Here is a 22,644-nt window from a genome sequence, read left to right on the forward strand (position 1 = left end):
CACGTCACCCTATGAAATAAATTAAAAGGAAAAAAAGCCGTTTGGGAAACGTAGCCTAAAGAGGGCTCTTGCGCGATGGACTTTAAAAGTATGAACCATATCCATTATGTATATGTGGAAGGATTATCCTATAAGAATCGTAATAATTGGCTGAATACTTACAATTAACTCAGGTGAGATAATCACACAGTAGTTCAAGATCAAACACCTTTCCAATCAGAACATGCCTTACCGGAATTCAACCAAAAAACAGATGATCATGATACTCGCCTGACAATTTTAGAAGCGCATTATCGTAACAAGGAAACCATGGTTTCGTTATCGTCAAAAGTGGTGTTTGACAACAATACATCAAAACCATTTTGTTCTTTGTTGGGGCTCCGACGCAACAGACTGCAGTGTGGATCGTTCCATGTATTAATGGTCCAGTACTGGTTGTTCGACTATTTTCAAAAATTCATGTTTTTTAATTTGTGTTTTACCTTGATTTTATTGGTAGTTGACATGCGCATACGAGTGGCGGCCCTTTTTCTTCCATTGTTTGTCTCATTTTTTGGTATTTATGGAAATTGAATTTTCTGAGCTACTACCATTTCAAACTTCGCTTAAAACTTGTCCAGACAAAAATATGGTAATTTGGGTAATTTAAAGGGGCTTTTGCATTTGGTTATTCCGGAGTTCTTTACTTCTTTCATTCGGGAAATTTGATTTTCTGAAAATTTCAGCCCCTCCAGCTCCCCCCGTGCGCCAACGTGAGAGATTAACTTTGTTGTTCTCCGCTAAGTTTTTCGGAGACAAAGAGAAGTGAAGGCAGAGAGCAAGATCTACATGCGTTTGATTGGTGCCTCGAGAAATGCTGCCATCTTCCGGCAATTGGAAGAACCTTTACCGCAATTCCTCCCGCGTGGAAATTAGCTTCCTGTCCATTTGTTTCCTGAGCGAATGTGTTATTTATGTTTTGAAATGTTTTTGCTTTCCTTCCCCATGCTTCATCCATGTGTTTTCGTCTGTGCAAGGTTCAGAAAGTGGCTTTCATTGGTCTGTGGCAGTGTTGCTACCTTTTAATGTAAGCTCCAGTGGCGCAATTGGTTAGCGCACGGTACTTATAAGACAGTGTATGTGAGCTATGCCGGGGTTGTGAGTTCGAGCCTCACCTGGAGCATTTTTTTTTTCCACATAGAATATTGTTCAACCTTACAATACGCACAATTTCTACATTATAACTTTGTATCATTTAGGTCCATTTAACACTTTTTTGCCTTTACAATATTATTATCGGAGTTAAATAATGAAAGCCAGTCTCACCCGGAGCTCATGTCGGTCTTGAATTCAGGATAGCATTTCAGCTTCCTTGCTTCAAGACCTTTCCTCTCCTTAACTCAAGAATGAAATTTCTCCCGTTCTGAACAGAACGAAATAGAAACCATCCTTAAATTGTGATTGTTCTCGCTTACAACACAAATCACTGTTTCTTATGTTTTCATTGTAAATTTAAAATATGTCATTAATTTGCGTTTTAAACTTGAAGTGTGCTTATTTGATTCATGGATAGCGTTAAATAACCTTTTTTAAAATTTGTAATAATTTGTATAACGTTTGTGTGTTTGGCAACATTGACGTTGCCATGGTATCAAGCAGTAACAGTTGTTGGGATGTAGAGATAAAGTGTATTTATCAAAACGTGATTTCATGCCCAGGTAATTGTACTGTTGTAGTAATTTTATCAACCCACATAAGCTGATTCACATTCACTGGAATATTCGACTTTTAAAATTGGGTTAACAGTGCACATATTAATAAATAGTGACGTCATACACCTCATTTAACTATCAATCAAGAATTGAGGATAGCACCAGTAGTTCGACTTTAAGTAGTTATTGTATATTAGAAAAGACTATATATGTGATTGATGGGAGAAATGTTCTTTTATTGATTGAAGAATCTGACTAACATATTGATGTTTTATTCTCACAGTCGCATTGAATATTTTGAAATGAACATACGTAACGTGCTGGATATAGCAGACCTGGATATAAATATGCTTTTCTGCCAATTTTGGCAAATTCGGAGATGAGTGATGATATTAAAGATTGATGAAGGGACATACAAGGAATACCCATGACCAGATCGGACACCTGGCGATAAATCTGCAGTGTTATTATGATATATGATGATTGTTTTTTAAATTACGAATTGTAGATACCTCATGGCTTTTGAAGTAAATCTGGCAATACGTGTTTTATGAACAACAAGAGGTCAGTGTAATGTAAAATAATTGTAATAAGAAATGTTTGCCGTTTTCATGTTTCGAATATTGTTATGAAGTTTATTTGGTCTGTTCGGCTATTTTTTATTGTGGAATTGTTTTAAACCGTGCAGAGAAGGGGGGATTAATTATAAAGATGTATCCCCTATCGTAATATGGGTAACCATTTCTTAAGACACCCAAATGTCAACGTTCCTTTCACCTAGAACATCCTGGACTGCAGACTTGTGAGGCCCTGGACATGTAGCCATTGTAATCCTCTGTTAGAACTGTGTTTTTGTCGTCCATATGAATTTGTGGTTGTCATTTCATCCATCTCGTGGTATCATTATTCATCCCCATCGTCGCGATTAGATTGATTGGTTTGATGTTTTAAGTCCACTTTATGCACAGTAAGGCTAATCGGGACTGGACCTACAGTTTAAAGTGGGATCCGAACCTCCTCCACCGGGTATCGAACCCGGGACCCCTTGATTACAACGCCTGCCACTGCGCCATCGGGGAGGCCCCGTCGCGATTAGAGAAAGGCGACGTAAAATAATTCAATTATTCAAGCAAAGGATCTCTATACTGGTGTGTGCATAAAGAGGTTATCAGCTTGGAATGAAATTCGTTATGTACTCATATCTACTGCTACAAGCTTGGACTAATGCTGCATTTTTCAACAGTGGTAATGTTATTCTTCAATTATATTTGTTGAAGAAACTATTACCTCTTTCTTCAACAGGTGTTAGAATGTAGATTTTGTCGGCTCACTGGTTTCCCGTATTCAGTCTTGTCATGAAATGTAGGCGTGGTCTGTTGGTCTAGTGGTGTGATTCTCGCTTAGGGTGCGAGAGGTCCCGGGTTCAAATCACGGACAGGATCAGGACTGTTTTGTCGCCCACCGCGGCGGAGTGGTCAGCATAGCGCTCTACGACGCGAACATTAATGTTTCTGTTTGTCCATCCTGAAAAAAAAATAGAGATATGTGTCGAGTTGTTACGAAAGAGACTAATACTAGAAACTACAACTTAGGGGTTTTCCTTTGATACACAAGAGGGGAATAAAGCTAGTTAAGTGGTCGAGTTTCGAACTGGCCACTAAGGGGTCCCGGTTTGGAATCCCGACCTAGAGTCGTTTTCACGTTCAGAAGAGACAACGGCGCTTATGGAGAAACCGCACAGTGTTGCCAATACAGCGTATGCTCATGTCGCCGGGAAATGATGACCTTCCTTCACAATGAAGGTGTTACATATTTTGTATATATAATGATAATTATATGTAATTATTAATATTAATATTATACTGTGAACGTTACAGTTACCCTTTTTACTATGATCCATTGCGATCACTACACACGCGAGTGTAATGCACGAATATGACACTTCAGAAATCACTTAAAAAAGTAAAAATCACTGAGAGCTCACACAACTGAAAACACTTTTTCGGGAGAGGAAAAAAGTCTAAACAGACCAAAGCAGATCTCTCACTCAAGTAAGGGGAACCTGGCACATGGGTTAGATTAAGTTGCAACCCAAACAAACAAATGAGTTATGGCGCACGTGAACTGATAAGACGTAAATTACTCAAGCAAAATAGAAACTCATATTTCTATTTTGAACCCCCCATATTTTGTCACGTGTTGGAAAGCCTTTCAAGGGTTAATATGGTGTCTATGAATTTATGTGTACGTTGGAAACTCAAAGGTGATCTTCATTTCAGTATTAATGTCGACAGTAATGTAAAGGAAAACAACGTGTATTTGCGACAGCACTACTGTTGATTACAACAACAGCATTGGAAATAATTGTCAATTATTAAATTTAAGTAATTTCAATTCTATTATAACAAACAGCATGAAGTTCATATTTTTACTGAATGGAAATAAAATAACTCGAGAACTTGGTGGTGATTAGCCGGAATGCTGCGGTGAGTCAGCTCAAGATGGCCAGACAACGTCTCCTTACTTCGCGCGCGGTTCGGGTTAAAAATAAACTCCAAATGCATGGAAGTAATCTTTCTGGGAACCTTTGAGTGGTTATAAAAAATAATTTCATTATTTTCTCCACAACTTTGTCGCTGGAAGTTTTTACTTGGAATTACAGAACAAAAAATGGCCAGCGACGACATTTTCTACTGCACGAATATAAAAAATCTCCACATACTTTATTTGAATATTTTTTAATGCAAATATGCTTTAAAGTATTGATAAATTCTGAGTACCACCGTCAATACCAGTGTCAATTTTTTTCATAATGAAAGCTTCAATTTTACGGCATGTTTCAACTTTAGGAATGAAAACAATGTAAAAATTGTGTTTTCACAGAAAATTTGCGTTTTTAATTTATCTAAAATTATGTAAGCAAGTTACCGGTTTTTTGTGTTCACCATCGTATTCTCTACAAAATTTCCTGCAAAACTGCAGGTACCGATTTTACTTAAGCTAAATTTGTAAATCCAGAAATTTGACAACAGCGCGCTCGTATTTCCCATAAGAAAAGCATTGCCCATAAGAGCCCATTGTGTCTTCTGAACGTGAAAACGACTCTAGGCATGGATGTTTGTGAGTGTCCATTCATCAATTTCATCATGTCATCAATCATCATATCATCTCTCATCCTTATGGGCGGGATTAGCCAAGAGTGGCTGAATTGTGACGCTGATAACAAATATTCAAATACAGCATCTAGATTTGTGAAACGATACATTGTATTTTTACAACTGTGATTATGAAGTGCGTGTGTGAAAACCTGCTGCCTTCCTGAGCTGAGAATGCCAAAAAAGTGTACGAGTTTTAAGCAGTTATTCCGTCCTCAATATGATTAAGGGCTGAATTAGGAACCACGTGAGATTGGTTCAAGCAACAAATCTGAGGAAACAAGTACCTGGCTGGGTTATCTCGAAAACTTAGTTTTGAACTACACAGAAGTATAAGCAACTTTTTTTACTGGAAATATGACATTTGGTGACCATACGTCCCGTTTTGACCGGGACAGTACCATTTCAGAGGCGTGTCCCGCTCGTCCCGTTCACATTATGAAAACCCACTATTTGTCCCGTTTTATAAAAGTCTAGCTAGGAAGAGTTACCTTGAAACCAAGTCTATATTTGAGGGACATTTCATGCTAAAAAAATGTTTATGTATTTAATAATTTGGACTGTGTTTTCAGCACTTAGTAACAATCAAAATGTTCCTTATCGGCGATAGCGTTCGAGCACACAAAGGTTTACTGTTTAAGTTAGCTCGGGTCGTGTTTGGTGTGTGTTGCGTTATTTGTAGAGCGGTGAAAGATCATGGCCAAGAAGCGTACAATACGGACCTGCAACAAGGATTTAAATTCCTCAAACTCAATAGACAAATCTCGTGTTGCGTGTCAGATATGGGGAGTAAGTTTTTGCAGGCGTTTTATGAACGGTTAGAGAAAAATAAAACTGTTCTGGTAAACACTTTCGGAATTCCTCAACTTCAGCATAGGACTAACATCAAAGCTTGATCAGAAGAGACTAGAAAAACTATGTAAAAGTCATACCGAGATTATAATAATTAATTCCCCTTTGAAAACAGGACATCGTATTTCATTTACTGTTTATATAATATATCATTTGTGTGATCTTACTTTAATAAATAATATGTTAATAATAACAATTATTTTATAATTAAGCCTAACCGATTTTTCAGGAAAGGGGGAGGGGCTTTAAACTCACCTCCTTGGGATGTCCCGTTTTTGGGTCAAAATATTATGGTCACCCTACATTTGGCACACTCAAAATATGCTCAATCAAGTAGAAATGGCCAAATATCTGCGTGTGCTCTCTCAGTTAACGCCTGAACTGAATCGGCTTATTCAAAATTCAATTTTGTATACATATGTATGTACTGATAGACATACACACGCATGCACACACACACAGTCTTAAATTGTAGCCCTAATCATGACTTTCGGAATTTTGTACTAAAAAAATCAAAATATTCATTATTTTCAAACTGGAACACTGTCTAGTATGCGAATGATTTGAGTCCTAAAATTATGGACAGTGTGTTGTACTTTTTCTGCCTGTATTTATGTGGTAATCCCAAACAACTTAAGTCTGAGAACTTATATTCAGAAACGAAACAGGGGAGAGGAGGTTGTATCATACCCAGTTGGGTTCAAGACTTTCAAATAAAGAACTCGAATTCAACCTGGGAAAATGCCCTGGTTTTCACCAATTCAATACGAACATTGTATTCACTCCAAAATCCATTCAATAGTTTTTGTGTGTCGTCGAGATTAAAGAAAATGTGTTTGTTCCGTGCTCAAACCTAAACAGAAAAAAATTTCCATTGACCGTTGTATCGCGACAAGGAAATGAAGTCCGGTTATAACCAGTTGCCCTTCACAAGTAGAAGCAGGCTTTCAGTTGCACGATCTGGATTCAGGGCTCATATCTAATTAATCCGTGGACCCAAATGACGGATACATGTCAAGAGGTTATTTGCGGCAAGAGAAGATTCCGGAAAATACCAGATTTAAGATCAAGCACAGGAACAATACTTGTCTCTCTCTTTTTTAAATAAGAACTTACATGGAAGTGGAGGACATGGTCAAGTAAACAAGGTCGCATGAAACGAGGGTTTAATGTGCAATTGGAGCGTATGTGTTTGTCGTGTTTCGCTGAAAATTGATTTTTGTTTTCTCATTGTATTTTTTTTTCCTTGTGCACACTGGAGTTAAGTAAGGCATAGTTGAAATTATACGGATGACGGGATTCAAAAGAACAACTCGGGAAATGAGTGCGCCAGAAAAAGATACATTTTAAGCAATGTTTAGCAACATGATAATTCCATACTTACTCATTCAGATAATGCATGTTTGCATTTTATGCTGCCTTTCTACCTCTGCAAGATAATCGCGACTATGGTGATGATTAGACGAAATTAAGAATGGAGTGGCCAAGGAACATACGTGCCCAGACCGGGTCTCGAACGCGGAACTTTCGGTTGAGAAATGATGAGTCAGCCACATCGTAAGTCGATCACTTATCACGTTTTCCACTTTTTGCACAAAAGGTAAACTCCTTAGCGGTAGTTTATTCCGACATTCTCTTTCACGTGAATTTGACACACTTCTCTAATTTTTCGATAAAGACAAACACATAAATATTCATGTTTTACCCAGGATTCGAACCCGATATCGCTGACCACTCTGTTCGACAAAACAATCTAGGGCCTGTCCGGGATTTGAACCCGGGACCTCTCGCACCCTAAGCGAAAATCATACCCCTAGACCAACAGGCCACACCGACAACACAAGTCGAGATCGAGAAACCATCGAGCTGCTAACATATAGATGGTAACAACTGTTGAAGAAGGGGTAAAAATAATGTTTTCTTCAACAAAGAATTGAGGAATATCATTGTAACTGTTGAAAATGCAGCATATGAGCTCGTAGCAAGGAGTTTGAGCATGCCAATTTTATTTCAAGCTGATTATCTTTCTAGGGACACACCAGTACACACTTGCATCACCCTTATTGCAATAGAGGATATACGTAGATATATTTCAAGGAATCCCTCATCCTCCCCTACGGTTTGGAAAATTATTCAAGAATAAAATCTACCCGGACAAACCAATTAAACTTCGCAATAACATTAACTAACTCTCTAGCCTTCTTAAACCCGAAGGTTCATGGCTGCAGCAATAACATTCGAAATACGAAAACTGCAATGTTCACTTTAGGCTTACCGCATTTAGTTATATTGCTTTGATTTCTTGTTAGCCATAAAACCATTTCTCGAAAGGCATGCGGTATCTACACTTCGTAATTTAGAAAGCAATTATCATATGTCATAAATACCCACAGATTAATATCCCGCACTGCTGTACAAGGCCGCCCGCAGAAGGGGACCGGGGGCACTTGCTCGCCCTGATATATCTGGAAAGACTTAATTTAATTCAAATTTTGAAATTGTAGCGTGAAACCATGGACGAGGAGTGCTTTGAAAGACAGCAGAGTAAGTACCTATGAACATTATCCTAGTGCTGGGATGCTTAGTTATGTCCTGATCGAAACAGTGCTTTCAAGATTTCTCTGTTGGTTACCTGTTACCAGTTCAAAGTGAAATTGGTAAAAACACATTCCAGACTACTGACCATTAGTGTTACATTAAATGCTTGATTGCGTTTTATCATTCTGTATGTATGAGGAGATGATTGTGTTTTATGCACTGTTTCGGGTCATCTAGGGCTCACTTTCCGTGGAATGACTCTTTGTGAGAATTATCTTAACGTTTCCTCCACTTTAAGGCGAGGAGGGACAATTACGCACCAGTTGTGCATTTATTTCAATATCGTCGGATTGGGCACTGCTATTTAAAAAAGGTTTTAGTATGCAAGAGAGTATGATTTCTCTCCATGTTGCAAGTGGAAACTATTTTTCAAGTTGATTAGTAAGCTAGACACTATGTTTGAAAAATATCATTAATAAGTATTTACCGAATCCCATGTATTCCTTATGGGACATCACCTTCAACTTCAAGTTACGGCTCATGAAATGGGAGTTTCGACTTTTCCTACTACTATGACATAGTTCAACGTGTCCTTTTTCCGTCCATGTACTTTTCTACGTCATCGGATGTTTGATATTCCCGAGAGAACGAATAAAATAATGGTCCCATAAGCCTAGTGCATTTCCCCTTGCCCCCTACGGCCATCCTGGCAGTGTTGCCAAACCTGATGTGCATAATAGAGCTAAATTTCACCATTAATATAGCTAAAGAGGACTTTCAAGGAGCTAGATTAACGAAGGCTGCATAAAGTACCTACTAGGGTAATTTTAGTTGTCAGAGGGGTGGGGGTACTGCTATTACCGTTAGCGTTAAAGTGATGGCAATTTATTCTTAGTTTTCACCGCCTAGATTTGGCGGCATCACCCATCTCAATAATCCAATGATGTTCATATGAAATCGAAAATAAAGGGTTCCCGGATAACAAAATTGTCATCTTCATCTTAGCCACAACGCTATATATAAAAATACATGGGGAGGAAAGAAGATGTGGGTGACGCAGCCTATAGCTATACGAATATCCGTCGCGTGCAAAATGTACACTCATGGCAAAAGTTGGTCTTTATGGGCCGGAGCCAGTGGTGACATCATGGTGTGGCAGAGGGCGGGTGCCACAGTTCACAGTCAAACGAGTGCACGAGAGAGCCAGATCTGGCTCCAAAAGAGCAAAGTTGGCAACAGTGATCAGCAGCTGCCCCAGCGAGAAAGACCTAGGGGAAATTGTCCCTCCTTGCCTTAAGCAATTTTGCCCCCGCACCCTTTCCCGAAAGAAAAATATGCACATACGACTGTGAGAATAAAATATCAATATGATAGTCATACTCTTCAATCAATAAAAAAAAACATTTCCTCCTCCATTTCTTTGCGAGTGTCGCTAAGTCATTTAATGTAGTCATCCAACATCCTCAATGTGGCGATTACTCAGGGTTTCAGAGAAGAGCCATTATATCTCTTATGGCATCCCAATGGAGTATTGGTGCAGCTACGATTTTGTAATCAAGGGGTCCTGGATTTGATCCCCGATACAGTTGTTCCGGTCCCACTTAAATTGTAGATCCAGCCCTGATGAACCTATACCAGCATATAGTGAACTTAAAGCAAATCTTTCTTCAGATTTACGGATATCTCCTTCCAAACGAGATATTAGGAAGGTGGGTTATAATAAAAGAAAGACTGCGAAACGCTGGTGTTGATTTACTTAGTGTGTGTGAAATGATATTATCTGCATTTCTGAAACCACGTAGAAGGCAAAGTTGAAAGTCTCAACAGCTGTCACAAAGTTATGAAAAGAATTCTAAAAAAAGATTTTTAAAAAATTAACATTTTTAATTTTTAAAATTTAGAAAACTCTTCAATTTTTCAGTCCTAGATGTGCATCTTCTTCCTCTGAGAGGACGTTGAACTCGCACGAGAGGATGTTTCCCCCAGCATCCCCCTCTCCTCTGGAATACCCTTTATTTCCTCGTGGCTCCATTTGCAACTCATCGCAAGAACTCATTAATTACTTATCGACTGCGACTGCGAAGTTCTAATGAAGTTGGAAGGATTCCCAGATAGTCGAGGCCGTCACGTGCGTGATGCTGCCTCGCTGAGAAGCTGCTTGGAGACATGGTTTCCATGCCTCAAAGGGATACTGGGGTTCCTTCTTCGATGATGCGAGGCGCAGAAATTAATTGCCCTTGTGAATTGGCCGAGAGGCACTGCTCCGTTTAAAGTTTGAGTGTCTGTATTCATCGACATGTTGCATAGCAATAGTATGGAGAAGACATGAGACTTGGAAGAGTCGGTCACGTCTCGACTTGTAAAGACCGGTCTCGTACCCGATCTGTAAAGACCTGTCTCGTCCTCGATCTGTAAAGTCCTGTCTCATGCTCGATCTGTAAAGACCTGTCTCGTACTTGATCTGTAAGGACCTGTCTCGTGCTCGATCTGTAAAGACCTGTCTCCTGCTCGATCTGTAAAGCCCTGTCTCGTGCTCGATCTGTAAAGTCCTCTCTCGTCCTCGATCTGTAAAGTCCTGTCTCGTGCTCGATCTGTAAAGACCTGTCTCGTGCTCGATCTGTAAAGTCCTGTCTCGTACTCGATCTGTAAAGTCATGTCTCGTGCTCGATCTGTAAGGACCCGTTTCGTACTCGATCTGTAAGAACCCGTCTCCTACTCGATCTGTAAACACCTGTCTCGTACTCGATCTGTAAAGACCTGTCTCGTCCTCGATCTGTAAAGACCTGTCTCGTACTCGATCTGTAAACACCTGTCTCGTACTCGATCTGTAAAGACCTGTCTCGTACTCGATCTGTAAAGACCTGTCTCGTACTCGATCTGTAAAGACCTGTCTCGGACTCGATCTGTAAAGACCTGTCTCGTAACTGAGCCCTTTTCCTGAACGAAGGATGCAAAATGTCTTATGGACACTTCAAACGGTGATCAGAGCTCAATTGAGTTCTGAATGAGGTACCTTGTAAGATCAGCTTTTGTTGTTAGCTCTCACTGTTATTTTACTGTATGTACAGCAGATGGCAAATTGTCCATCTCTTTGTTTATTTACTCTGTTTTCTGCAATGCAACTTTCAAATATGGAAACAAAAAAACTCTAATATATGCAGAGAACCATCTCAAATAATTGTGAAATAACATCTCTAATTAAGCGCTGACATCAGTTCTTAAACGCAAATATTTTATTGTTCATTATAAATTTATAATTATGACAAGCATCTAGAATCAGTTGGTCAATTCTCCTAGATAGCTTTATTGTTATTACTTTTTTAAATACGCAGATGATTTATTTTATTTACTCATACCGTTTCTGCTTTCAGGTGAAGATTGCGAAGAAGGAGCCACACATCCTTTGCTATTTGGGTATGACGTCAGGAGCACGTGTACCCTACGGCTTTCAGCAGACGATTTTAGGAATTGCTCGTCACTCCGGTGAGTTCATTCCTCCTGTTTCGCTAATTCACTTTGCTTATTACAGTCCGAGTGTTTTTGGAACATCTCCAGCGGATCAAGAAAGTGTGGGACGTTACCCCCACACCCCCTATACGCCTTCATAGCGTGGTGCTAAGTACAGGGGAGCACTTTATTTTATTTATTTACTTTCTCCAGCTGTGTGTGTGTGTGACTAGCTAGCGAGCCCACCAACAGTTCAGAACGTGAGCTAGAAGGTTAGCCATAGGTGATGGGTTGAGATTACGTCATCGGCTCGCTTGTTGATTGGAAGATTCCGGAGTTATGACATGTATCCATTAACATGTACAGTCACGGACACTTCTGGGTTGTAACTACTATCTGTCCAGAATATAAATGCTCGGTGGATGTGGCCAAATCTGGAACTAACGTCTGAATGATAAATTATTTGCAACATGTAACAATGCCACTTTGCATTTACAATACATGGGATTTGTCACATTAGATCAGACTGAAGAGAATAAGTTACCACAGAAGTCTAGTTCTGAGTTTCAGACCTCAAGTCTATTCCAGGTTGTAAAAATAAACTAGTGAGAAACAGCAGGTATGTTAACGACGTTTGCAAGATTGCTGACGACTCTTAGGCTCGGCTGGACCTTTGGCACCCGAATGGGCGAATTTTTAAAAACAATCCTCTCCATTTGAAAAACCTCTTGGATATTTCAAAATATGAAAAATTACATCAGCTTAGAATTGCTTCTAGAACATTGACGTGAATTTTCGTGTAGTTTGCTTTCACTGTTATCTAGATATTATCAATAGTTTTGTGATGATGTAAGTCTATTAAACTATTGATAATATCTAGACAACAATGAAAGACAACTACACGAAAATTCACGTCAATGTTCTAGAAGAAATTCTAAGCGGATGTAATGTTTCATATTTTGAAATATCCAAGAAGTTTTTCGAATGGAGAGGATTGTTTTTAAAAATTCGCCCATTCGGGTGCCAAAGGTCCAGCCGAGCCTTAAGACAAATTTCAACTTAGTTTGATCAAGTGAAGAAGCGGGAAACTGGTAAAGATCTGGTCCAGTTGTCTGAAGGTCGTAGGTTCAAATCTCTTGTAGAATCGACTTTTTTATTTAGTAGAATAGTTGCTTTTGGACATTCATAAGAGGGAGAATATGAAAACTCTTCTTCTGATAAATCTAATTACTTGTCGATATCACTTAGGAGGCGTTTTCCCACATAACTTCTCCAATATTCAATTACTTCCTACATGAGGCAATAAGGTGAACAGAGAAATATTCGTGACCCAACTGTGAGGTAAAATAGAGGTTGATTCTTTTCTTTAAAAAAAAAAAGTCATGAAAACCCTACATCTCGTTTACAAATTCCTGGGTACTCAGCTGCAAATCAACCAAGGATGACGTCATACTGCTGAGAGAACATTCGCGTTGACTGTGAATTATGGTTTCAGGCAGAGAGTGCGATGCTTGCTAATCGCAGGCTTCTGTCAGTAAGACTGTTGAATCATATACGACATGGGCTATCCTGTCTGTGACCGAATTCTAAATTCCCTCCTATTCAATGTTTAGAGTTAACAAGAAACCATAATGTTTCGTGGTTTCGAAAAACACCAATTTAATTGTAATATTCTGTTTGAAATATTTTCTATGAATATCAGATGAAATAGTGCAATATGGTTTGAAGACATGAGTACGAGCATATAAGCAATAAATCAAGAAGGACGGTGTGGTCCAGTCATTACGATACCTGCCCTCCACACGAAGGGTCCCTGGTTCGATTCTCCCCATACAGCACGTTTTTTAAAACCATAGAATGCGCATTAATGTAAGTCTGTGAAATATTTATTGCGTATTTCATGACAAATGTTTATAATTTTTAATACAAATTGCAAATTGTTTTGAAACTGCTCAATACAAAACTACTTTAATAAATTTGAAACCATAAGATGAGACGAATAAAATAAATGTAATATCAAATACAAAAATGAACAGTGTATAATTTAAAACTAGTATTTGCATGGAATTGATGGAACTATATTTTATTCTCATTGGTTTAACATAACCCCCACAGCTCTACAGCACCTTGGCGGGCCTTGGCTTACCTACCGACTGCTGGTCTCCCTCCCACACTGTTCCTCCGTCACCTGTTATAGCGTGGAGGTCTTAGACCAGTATTGGGGTGACGGGTGATCAGCCCGACGAACCCCCAGCCGTTGTTGTAGGTCTTCTCGACCGGGTTACGCTCACTCACTCGGAGCTTCCCAATTTCTTCACGATGGTGGGTTGCCACCGGCCCTATACGTAGGCCGAATAAATTCCGACCAGAGCCGGATTCGAACCTACGCCGTCCCGCAGCGAACGATCTCAAGACGAGTGAACGCCTTAACCCGCTTTTTTTTTTTATATATATATATAAAGGAAAAAACCCCTACACGGAGGTATCCCCCACCATTCACTCTTTTTCTCACTTTTACACTTTTCAATTCTTACATTTTCTTTGTTTCTTATGAACTGGACGAACACAAATACACATGTCTTACCCGGGACTCGAACCCAGAACCCCTGGCGTCGTAGCGCGCTCTGCTAACCACTTCGCCACGGAGGTCGACTATCACTTCGCCACGGAGGTCGACTACCCGCTCGACTACGGAGGAGGACTATATTGATTCATGCTTTGAAAGATTGTGTAGTTTCAGGCGTTGTATGCATGCAGTGAGCGAAGAAGATATCGACTTTGTATCACTGCACTCATCATTCCCTATCCACATACAAACGTTTCTTAAAAATTGAAAGACTATCATCACCCCCCCCCCTCCCCGCCCGACAACCACATCCCTTGCTTACAAAATTACTCGTCTCTCCATTGCAAGGAGGTTTCGATTGTAGATCCACGTGATTGAACCAATGCGTGACATATAGTCATATATCGTCTCGTGGATGCTACACGTTGAGGCAGACATCACACTTCCACCACCCTTTTGGTAACGTCCTATTGCCGAGCTATCAAGGAACTAATTTCCTGTGTTTGAATTGTATCCCGGGCAAAACAGGCTTTTCTGTGCATGATCCCTACTGCCCTACATGTCCTTGAAATACCTAAACTTGCATTTATTGTCGAATAACATATAAAGTCGTATAATAGTTTTTTTTTACAGAAGCCTAAGTGGGCAAATGAAATGCTTTGTGAAGGTGACATTGTGGTCAAGTCGGCCCCTGTGGCGGAGTGGTTAGCACATCGCGCTACGACGCCAGGGGTCTCGGGTTCGAATCCTGGCTCGGACATGGATGTTTGTGATTGTCTGTCCTGAAAAGTCCAGATATTGAAATATGAGTGAATGAAGTGTGATGGGGGAAGCTTTCCTTTCATAAAAATAAAAAAAATGAAAAAAGTCTGTATGATAACTTCCCAACATGCCAATGATCCTTGGTTCGCCTCTCGTCAAAGGGAGATTTTTTTTACAGTGCAGTGCCAACTAGTATATACCTATGATGGAATTAATTACACATATCGGCACGACTGTTTTTTTAATAAAAATGTAATGGATTTGAAAGTAACTACTCGATATTAAACTTTTTGCATAATGTCTAAATCCATGTGAACGATACAGACAGTTTTTGCTTTGCAAATCACGCAAGATCAAGAAACAGTGGAACGTTAATGTGGAAATTCTTAGCAGCCACGTCAAAAATTCCAGCTTTATATATATATATATATATATACTTGTATATATATATATATATATATACACACAGGGCTCGGAAAAGAGTATGTATATAATGAAAACCGTAAGAGATATTTACACCGGGTTTTCTGCATTATATAGTCTCATCCATTGAGATATTTTTCAATGCTTAAAATTATCAGTTTTCTCCATACAGAAAATTTAGATAAATTAATAACTGGCGGAAGGCAGCGTTAAATTTTTTCCAGAAATGCACTTTTCAATGAGAGAAATACGTAAGAAATTATCGAAGGGTCATAATTAGACTGATGCCATGTCAATCTGTCATTTGCGACCAATATTGGTGATGTGCAACATTTGATGGATTTTTTATTGGCGATTTTATGGGTTGAGTGAAAAAGTGCCATTTTCGGGACACATATGGCAATGCTAGCAGGTCGAAATATTTAATTGATTTGATTCATTTATTTTATTTTACTTCGTGTTTTGTGCCTCTTGGTTAATTTGCGAAGATGGGGATGATTGATGAAATTATGAAATTGATGAATGGACATTCACAAACAAGCATGCCCGAGCGGGATTTCATATTTGAAGTTTTGATTTCAACGCCACCATCAACCGAGCATTTTCTTTCTGGACAGATAGTACTGTCATATACCTATTATTTTTGTTAAATCAGGTTACAATTTTCTTCAATGACTGTTTGTTTTACCTGTATTTATTTCGCACTGATTCTAAAATTTCATCAAAATTAGTGCTATTGTTCAAGAGTTATTCAATATTAAAATAAAATACATAATTAATTTTGTTTTAATAATGTAATTCTCTGAATACCGATACTAGGACTTGCTCTATAATTAAATATTTTTATCCTGATATAAATTGAAACCTTGTACGTAAGAGATTGTTATGTAAAGTCCGAATCTTGTGGGTTGAATGAAACCCTTAATACTTCTAGCCAGAGATGTTATGGAAATTATCTCACTGTACGTCTCTCTGAATAGTAATATGCCTTATTAGTGTCAACAGCTTCATAAGAATCTTTTTACTTATCCCTGCCATTGTTGCCAACCTGTTGTCAATGTAAGTTCTCTTTCACTTGCCTCAAGTCTCCAGTAGTGCATTAATTTGCTTGCTGTGATTGGAAACTAAACACACATTTCATCTTTTCCCCTCAACTGGTTTATTTTTTGGGAATATTTCATACACCAATGTTATTTTATTTGATGCTTCGTCATCTATTTTCAACAATGTTCAATGAACGTTATTTGTTTCATTAATATGCCATATTGAAGACGCAGCACTCATTTAGTATCATTTTAAATCACTATAAAATGGTCTGTAAAGTTGTTTAAAAGAACCTGGAAAATACAGGTAATATGGTTTTGTAAAGTCGTGAGAACCGCGTAGATATATTATTAATATGTATTGTACAATTATTATTAATAAGTAAATATAATAAAATTAATGATACGGATAGTAAAGAGAAAGAATTTTTCGGAAAAGGGAAAACTGTGTTCGGGCGTTCCAAGTCATTTCTAGCGTTTACCCTTTACACTTTAGGGTGCTCACAGACCGAAGCGACACGTGCCCTTTCTGTCCATAAGCAAACATTCACCGCTCAGACGCGAACAACAGACCGAAGCGACACAATGCACTATTGACAAAACGACCCAGTTCGAACGACATATGCAGTCTGTCGTGTCGCTTAGGTTCAAAAGGTTACAATTATTACTGATGATTCGTTTCCGAACGACACGTGTCGCTTCGGTCTGAAAGCTACCTTGCAGTTCGCAGGATATTAAGGGAAACAAATGCACGGATAGTAAAGAGAAAGAATTTTTCGGAAAAGGGAAAACTGTGTTCGGGCGTTCCAAGTCATTTCTAGCGTTTACCCTTTACACTTTAGGGTGCTCACAGACCGAAGCGACACGTGCCCTTTCTGTCCATAAGCAAACATTCACCGCTCAGACGCGAACAACAGACCGAAGCGACACAATGCACTATTGACAAAACGACCCAGTTCGAACGACATATGCAGTCTGTCGTGTCGCTTAGGTTCAAAAGGTTACAATTATTACTGATGATTCGTTTCCGAACGACACGTGTCGCTTCGGTCTGAAAGCTACCTTGCAGTTCGCAGGATATTAAGGGAAACAAATGCACGAATTCAGATGTATCAAGACTTGCTGGTTTCAGGAGGAAACAGTATATTGATCTTTGTCGACAAACAACGCCTCGGCTGACGACATCGTTACAGGGGAACAGCGCTGCCGATTTTTAACCATATTTTCTTCCGGCCGGAAGACCGCTGGGAGGAGAGCGGTTCGGGTCTCTGTCCGAGCAACAAATGGCGATAAATTCGATCGAGGCAGGATGTGACGGAGGGGATGCTGTTTGGAGGCTTCTGCCAGTAGGGGTGTCCACGCAAGGAGTTTCTTCGGTTTCCTTGTTCTGCTCTGATATGGAATTGATATTGATATTGATTTTAAAATTTTGGGTGCGTCAGCGCTAAGGCTATTTTGCACCCGTCACACTATATGGGGTCCAGCCCCTTACCGTTTCACATAACAACTCTAACGTTGCTTAATTAAAATCATAAAATATTAAAACGTTCTGACTTTCGTTAAAAGCCGAGGCTGCAAAGAACACTCAGCACAAATAAGGACAAAACACAGGACAACACAAACAAAATTATACTGGCCATGGGGCCAGTCGCCAGAGCCTCGTTAGTCTTCAGTCCAGGGTGCACTAACGTGGAAGTGAGGTTGACATTTGGGTGTACTATGTGGAAGGTCACCCCTTACACCCCGCTCTGATATGGAAGACTTGCTATTTTTTTATTTGGTGTTTTAAGTCCACTTTATGCACAGTAAGGCTAATCGGGACTGGACCTACAGTTTAAAGTGGGAACCGAACCCACTTGCGCCACCACCGGGTATCGAACCAGCGACCCCTTGATTACAAGGCCCCGCTCTGATATGGTGCAATATTTGAAATTGTGGAATACACATATTCATTTTCACTCCCGCCTTGCGGCATCCCTCTCAGAAGCGATTAATCTATATTCCTGTATTCCAGTAGGGGAAGATCGGATAGTATCGGACAGTGTATGGTTCACTATTTTCGGAACAGGGTAGCACAGTAGCGTACGCAGGATTACATCAAGGGGGGTGTTATTTCGAAAACTTTCTACAAATTCACATTACCATTGTTTTATTATACCTTATTTAATTAATTAATAATAATAATTAATAATTATTATAATTAATTAATTAATTAATTTAATTACTACTAATAATTATTACTAATGCAGCTGCTATTTATGAAAGAAATAGAACAAAATTACATTTCTTTGTTACAAAATAATTGTCTAGTCAACGGTTATTTGTATATGATAAGTCAGACATTTTAAGTGTGAAGAAAATCCATAAAAACAAGCAAATATATTAAATTTGTTGAAATAATCGAAATATGAAACTCATTCAAGGAGCCGCGCTGGTCTAGTCTGACAACTTCGTGGGATATCCGGGTTCGATTCCCGGAATTGGTTGGAATTTATCCAGCCTTGTCTCCGCACCCAGCTTCATAGCAATGGGTACCTGAGAGCAACCCTGGGGGATGAAGGCTGCCGGAGCATGGTGCTGATCACATCACCTGCATAATAGTTCGAGATCGAGAATCTTTGGGGCCCACCACACCACTACGTGTGCCTTCATGGCACGGTGCTATATGCACGGGGGAATTTACATTACCTTTACCTATGGAACTCGCCCAGGATGATGATGAAGCGCGAGAATACATGTTGCTAAATTCCACTGAGTCTATGTTTTCGTTGAAAAGTAAGTTTATAGACATTCCAACACATTTATCACTTCTAGGTGATTCACAAAGCACTTCTTCAACATTATTTAATGATGTGGATGTAGACTCAGCATCACTTGAGAGTTCACAAGGGGATGTGAAATCAGTACCGGGAAGAACGTTTTTCCAATAAGGTCAGCACACTGCGACGAAGCATGGAATTTTCACAATTCTCGCGAGAGTCACTGCGCGACTTTTTGCAAAAATAAATTGCAAAATTGAACTTTGCGTCCGCTTAGATTGTGTTTGGAATGTTGTTTTTTTTCTTCATGCTGCATGGGAATAATAATTCAAATTATTATTATTATTATTATTAATATTATTACTGTCGCAGATCTTTGACTGTGATAAATTAGCCATTTTATTTTTTTTTTCTACAGCATTTTCCATAATATTTCAAAAGCTCAAGGGGGGGTTTAAACCCGGTAACCCCCCCTTGCGTACGCCACTGGGGTAGCAACACTGTTGTGCCACGTGTTGGTAGTTCTTTGTGAGGGAAGCGTGGTCCCAACATTCCGAGACAGTACGTTGAAAGGTGCACATGTGGTGCGACGTTTTGTAGTTTTTGTGCACGTACTTAATTTTGTCGGCTAGTTACGGAATTATAGGTAACTGATATATAAATTTAAGTAGTTTTACATTTTTGTTGTAGCTTTCTATCCTAATTGGCAATATATCATTGCCTTCATTGCAAGACAAATTCTTTCGTGACTCATTACCAGTGGTCAGAAGTAGCGAGCTACTTGTAGCGTCGCTACTGTAGCTAGCTACAAAATTTGTAGTTGTAGCTGTAGCGACGCTACATTTTGAAAATTGTAGTTGTAGCGGTAGCGAAGCTACAAAATTCCTGTAGTTGTAGCGAAAATTTCGCTGTTTCGCTACAGCTACATTTTTTCTCAGCATTTTGAGGTGAATTTTGAATGTGACAACAGCGTCAGAAAAAAATCGACAATAACCCTTAATTTTGCAGGAGGTTCATAAAGACAGTTTATTACATGGAGATACAGATTATCTAGATTGTAGATTAAAGATATCTGCTTAATTTATTTAATTAGTGTCTGAATAATTCAGATATCCAGATAACTAACTGATATATATGAATATATTTCTGCTAACAGCTACGTTTTTTTATCTGCATCGCTATTTTGGGGAGAAACATGCCTCGCTAGCTGCACCACTGGAAAAAAGTGCCTCGTTTGCGTCACCCCCGGAACAAATCCTGTGGATATTCAGTGTAAGAGACACCAAAATGTCATTAATTGCTGTGTAAGACGCAACTTGCAGTGCAAAAACGAGCGATGGATTTTCCACTGCACTGACAAGGGAATAGTGCCAGCAATAAATGGCTCAGTACGTTAACAGCATTGATCATCGTCGGTATATAGGATCTCACCAGCAAGAAATTATTGTTACAAGAATAATAGAGTTTCTGGAATTACAATTATTTTGGGATAGTATTTTGTTCACAAATTTTAAAATTACAATACGTTTAGAACACTCAGGTTTACACGACAGTTTCCTCAATAATTTTATCATATTGCAGAAAGTATGTACGATTTATTGACTTTCCTGCAGAAACGACAATTTTCTTTAGTTTTCAAATTTATCTATTTCTCCTACTTTTGTGTCCCTTTTCTGTAACTTTTGCTAATCATGACATCATCATTATCATCCTTTGCTGTTTCCTGCCTCTGGCTGGGTCGGCATAGAAGTCAAGCCTCTCCATTTTTCCTGGTCTTCCACCACTCCTCTCTTTCCACGGTGTTCCAATCTTGTCCTCTTCTCTTAACACTCTCCACTATCTGCTCTTTCCACCGACATCTTGTTCTCCTCTTTCACCTTATTCCCACTCCTTGTGCATTGTAAGCTCTTACTGGTAGTCTTTCTGCATCCATCCTCTTCATGTGTCCGAACCATCTCATCTGTGCCTTATCTATTCTGTCCTGAAGCTTCACTACACCCACTGTCTGTCGGATCTCCTCATTCCTTATTCTATCCCTTCTAGTCTTCCCCAATATACTCCTTAAAAATTTTATCTCCACTGCCTGCATTTTTCTTTTATCTCTCTCTGTCATTGTCAAAGTCTGCTCCTTACGTAATTATTGGCACATAGTATGTGTTTCATAGGTACATCCCTGTTCCATATTAATCTTCGAACGCTTTGATATAGTCCACCACCCATTTGTCCTCTTCTGTTTACCTCCTCATCTATTCTTCCACTTCTCTCAATCATGACAATGAGGATGAATGGTTTATTTAAATATTCTATTATATATAGTCGCTTTCTACCACTTTCAGCTAATTGTGAGAACGAGGATGAATGATGAGCAGAGTGGGGAATGGAGGAGCAGGGGAATCTCATCCTCCTAACTTGGCGTCTTTCCTAGTTTTTGTTTTGAGTCCATTTTATGCATAGATAAGCTGATCGAGACTGGATCCTAACCACTATGTGCCTCCGTTGGGTATCAAACCTGGGGCCCTTTTGTAGTCAAAGGGCTCCAGGTACTTTTCATCCAAAATGCTGACTTCATATGAGTCTATAAAAATGAAATATTTATTCTCAAGAAAAATATGTTGATGTGAACATAAATATTTAATCCTACCAAAATTTATTTGTGTATAGTTGTAATAATTAATTTGCGTAACACCCTAATTGCAATATTCATATATCAAATTTGAATTGATATGGCACTTGCATAGGTATGGTATTCTTAAAAACTATAGTAAAAATAAGTAACTGAAGTAACACTGCTATCAAAATTATGGAATGACTGGAATCATGATAATTAATAACAGAATCTATTTACCAGTAGTAGGGGATTTTTTAATACCCATATGGTTGTTTTCATTTTTTTATGCAGAAGTAGCGCAAAAAGTAGCGAGTAGCGAACAGGAGTAGCGTAGCGAGCTACTTTTTGGTAAATGTAGCTGTAGCTGTAGCGAAGCTACATTTTGGAAGAGTAGCTGTAGCTGTAGCGAAGCTACTTTTAAAATGTAGCGTTCTGATCACTGCTCATTACTATAACGCGTATTGATCGAGTGGTATCGGACAAGGTGTTGGCGGGTAATATCGGACAGCAACATTTGAAGTTTCTGTGCGACATCTTATATTTCTCTCATTTGTACCATGTAAAAATGGACAAAAAGAGAGGTAAATGGACAGAGGAAAATATGAAAGCAGCAATTTATAAAGTGATATGTGGTGAGGTGAGTACAAGAGAAGCAAGTAAACAGTTTTCCGTCCCGAAAAGCACTTTATGTGACAGGGCAAGATTTATTTCCTTGGGAAAAGAAATTCAAATAAATCTGCAAATGTGTACATTTCACAACACTTTTACCGATGAACAGGATACGTTACTGTATAGTCTCG

At 39.0% G+C, this 22,644-nt stretch overlaps 1 protein-coding gene and 2 non-coding genes across 3 annotated transcripts in view; 2 read left to right on the top strand and 1 right to left on the bottom strand.

Annotated features, from left to right (window-relative positions):
- Positions 1–22,644, top strand: part of LOC145992738 (tectonic-2-like) — a 619,016-nt gene that overhangs the window by 419,881 nt on the left and 176,491 nt on the right. Inside the window, exon 5 of the mRNA XM_083129123.1 lies at positions 11,608–11,719. Coding sequence (XP_082985249.1) covers positions 11,608–11,719 — 112 coding nt within the window. The remainder of the gene's footprint in view (positions 1–11,607; positions 11,720–22,644) is intronic.
- TRNAI-UAU (transfer RNA isoleucine (anticodon UAU)) lies at positions 1,071–1,162 on the top strand. The gene is given in 2 exon segments: positions 1,071–1,108; positions 1,127–1,162. It is a non-coding gene; the product is annotated as a tRNA-Ile (tRNA).
- On the bottom strand, positions 7,455–7,526 carry TRNAP-AGG (transfer RNA proline (anticodon AGG)). The gene has a single exon. It is a non-coding gene; the product is annotated as a tRNA-Pro (tRNA).

The sequence above is a fragment of the Lepisma saccharinum genome, chromosome 9, assembly GCF_977018435.1.
Source record: "Lepisma saccharinum chromosome 9, izLepSacc3.1, whole genome shotgun sequence".
NCBI lineage: Eukaryota > Metazoa > Arthropoda > Insecta > Zygentoma > Lepismatidae > Lepisma > Lepisma saccharinum.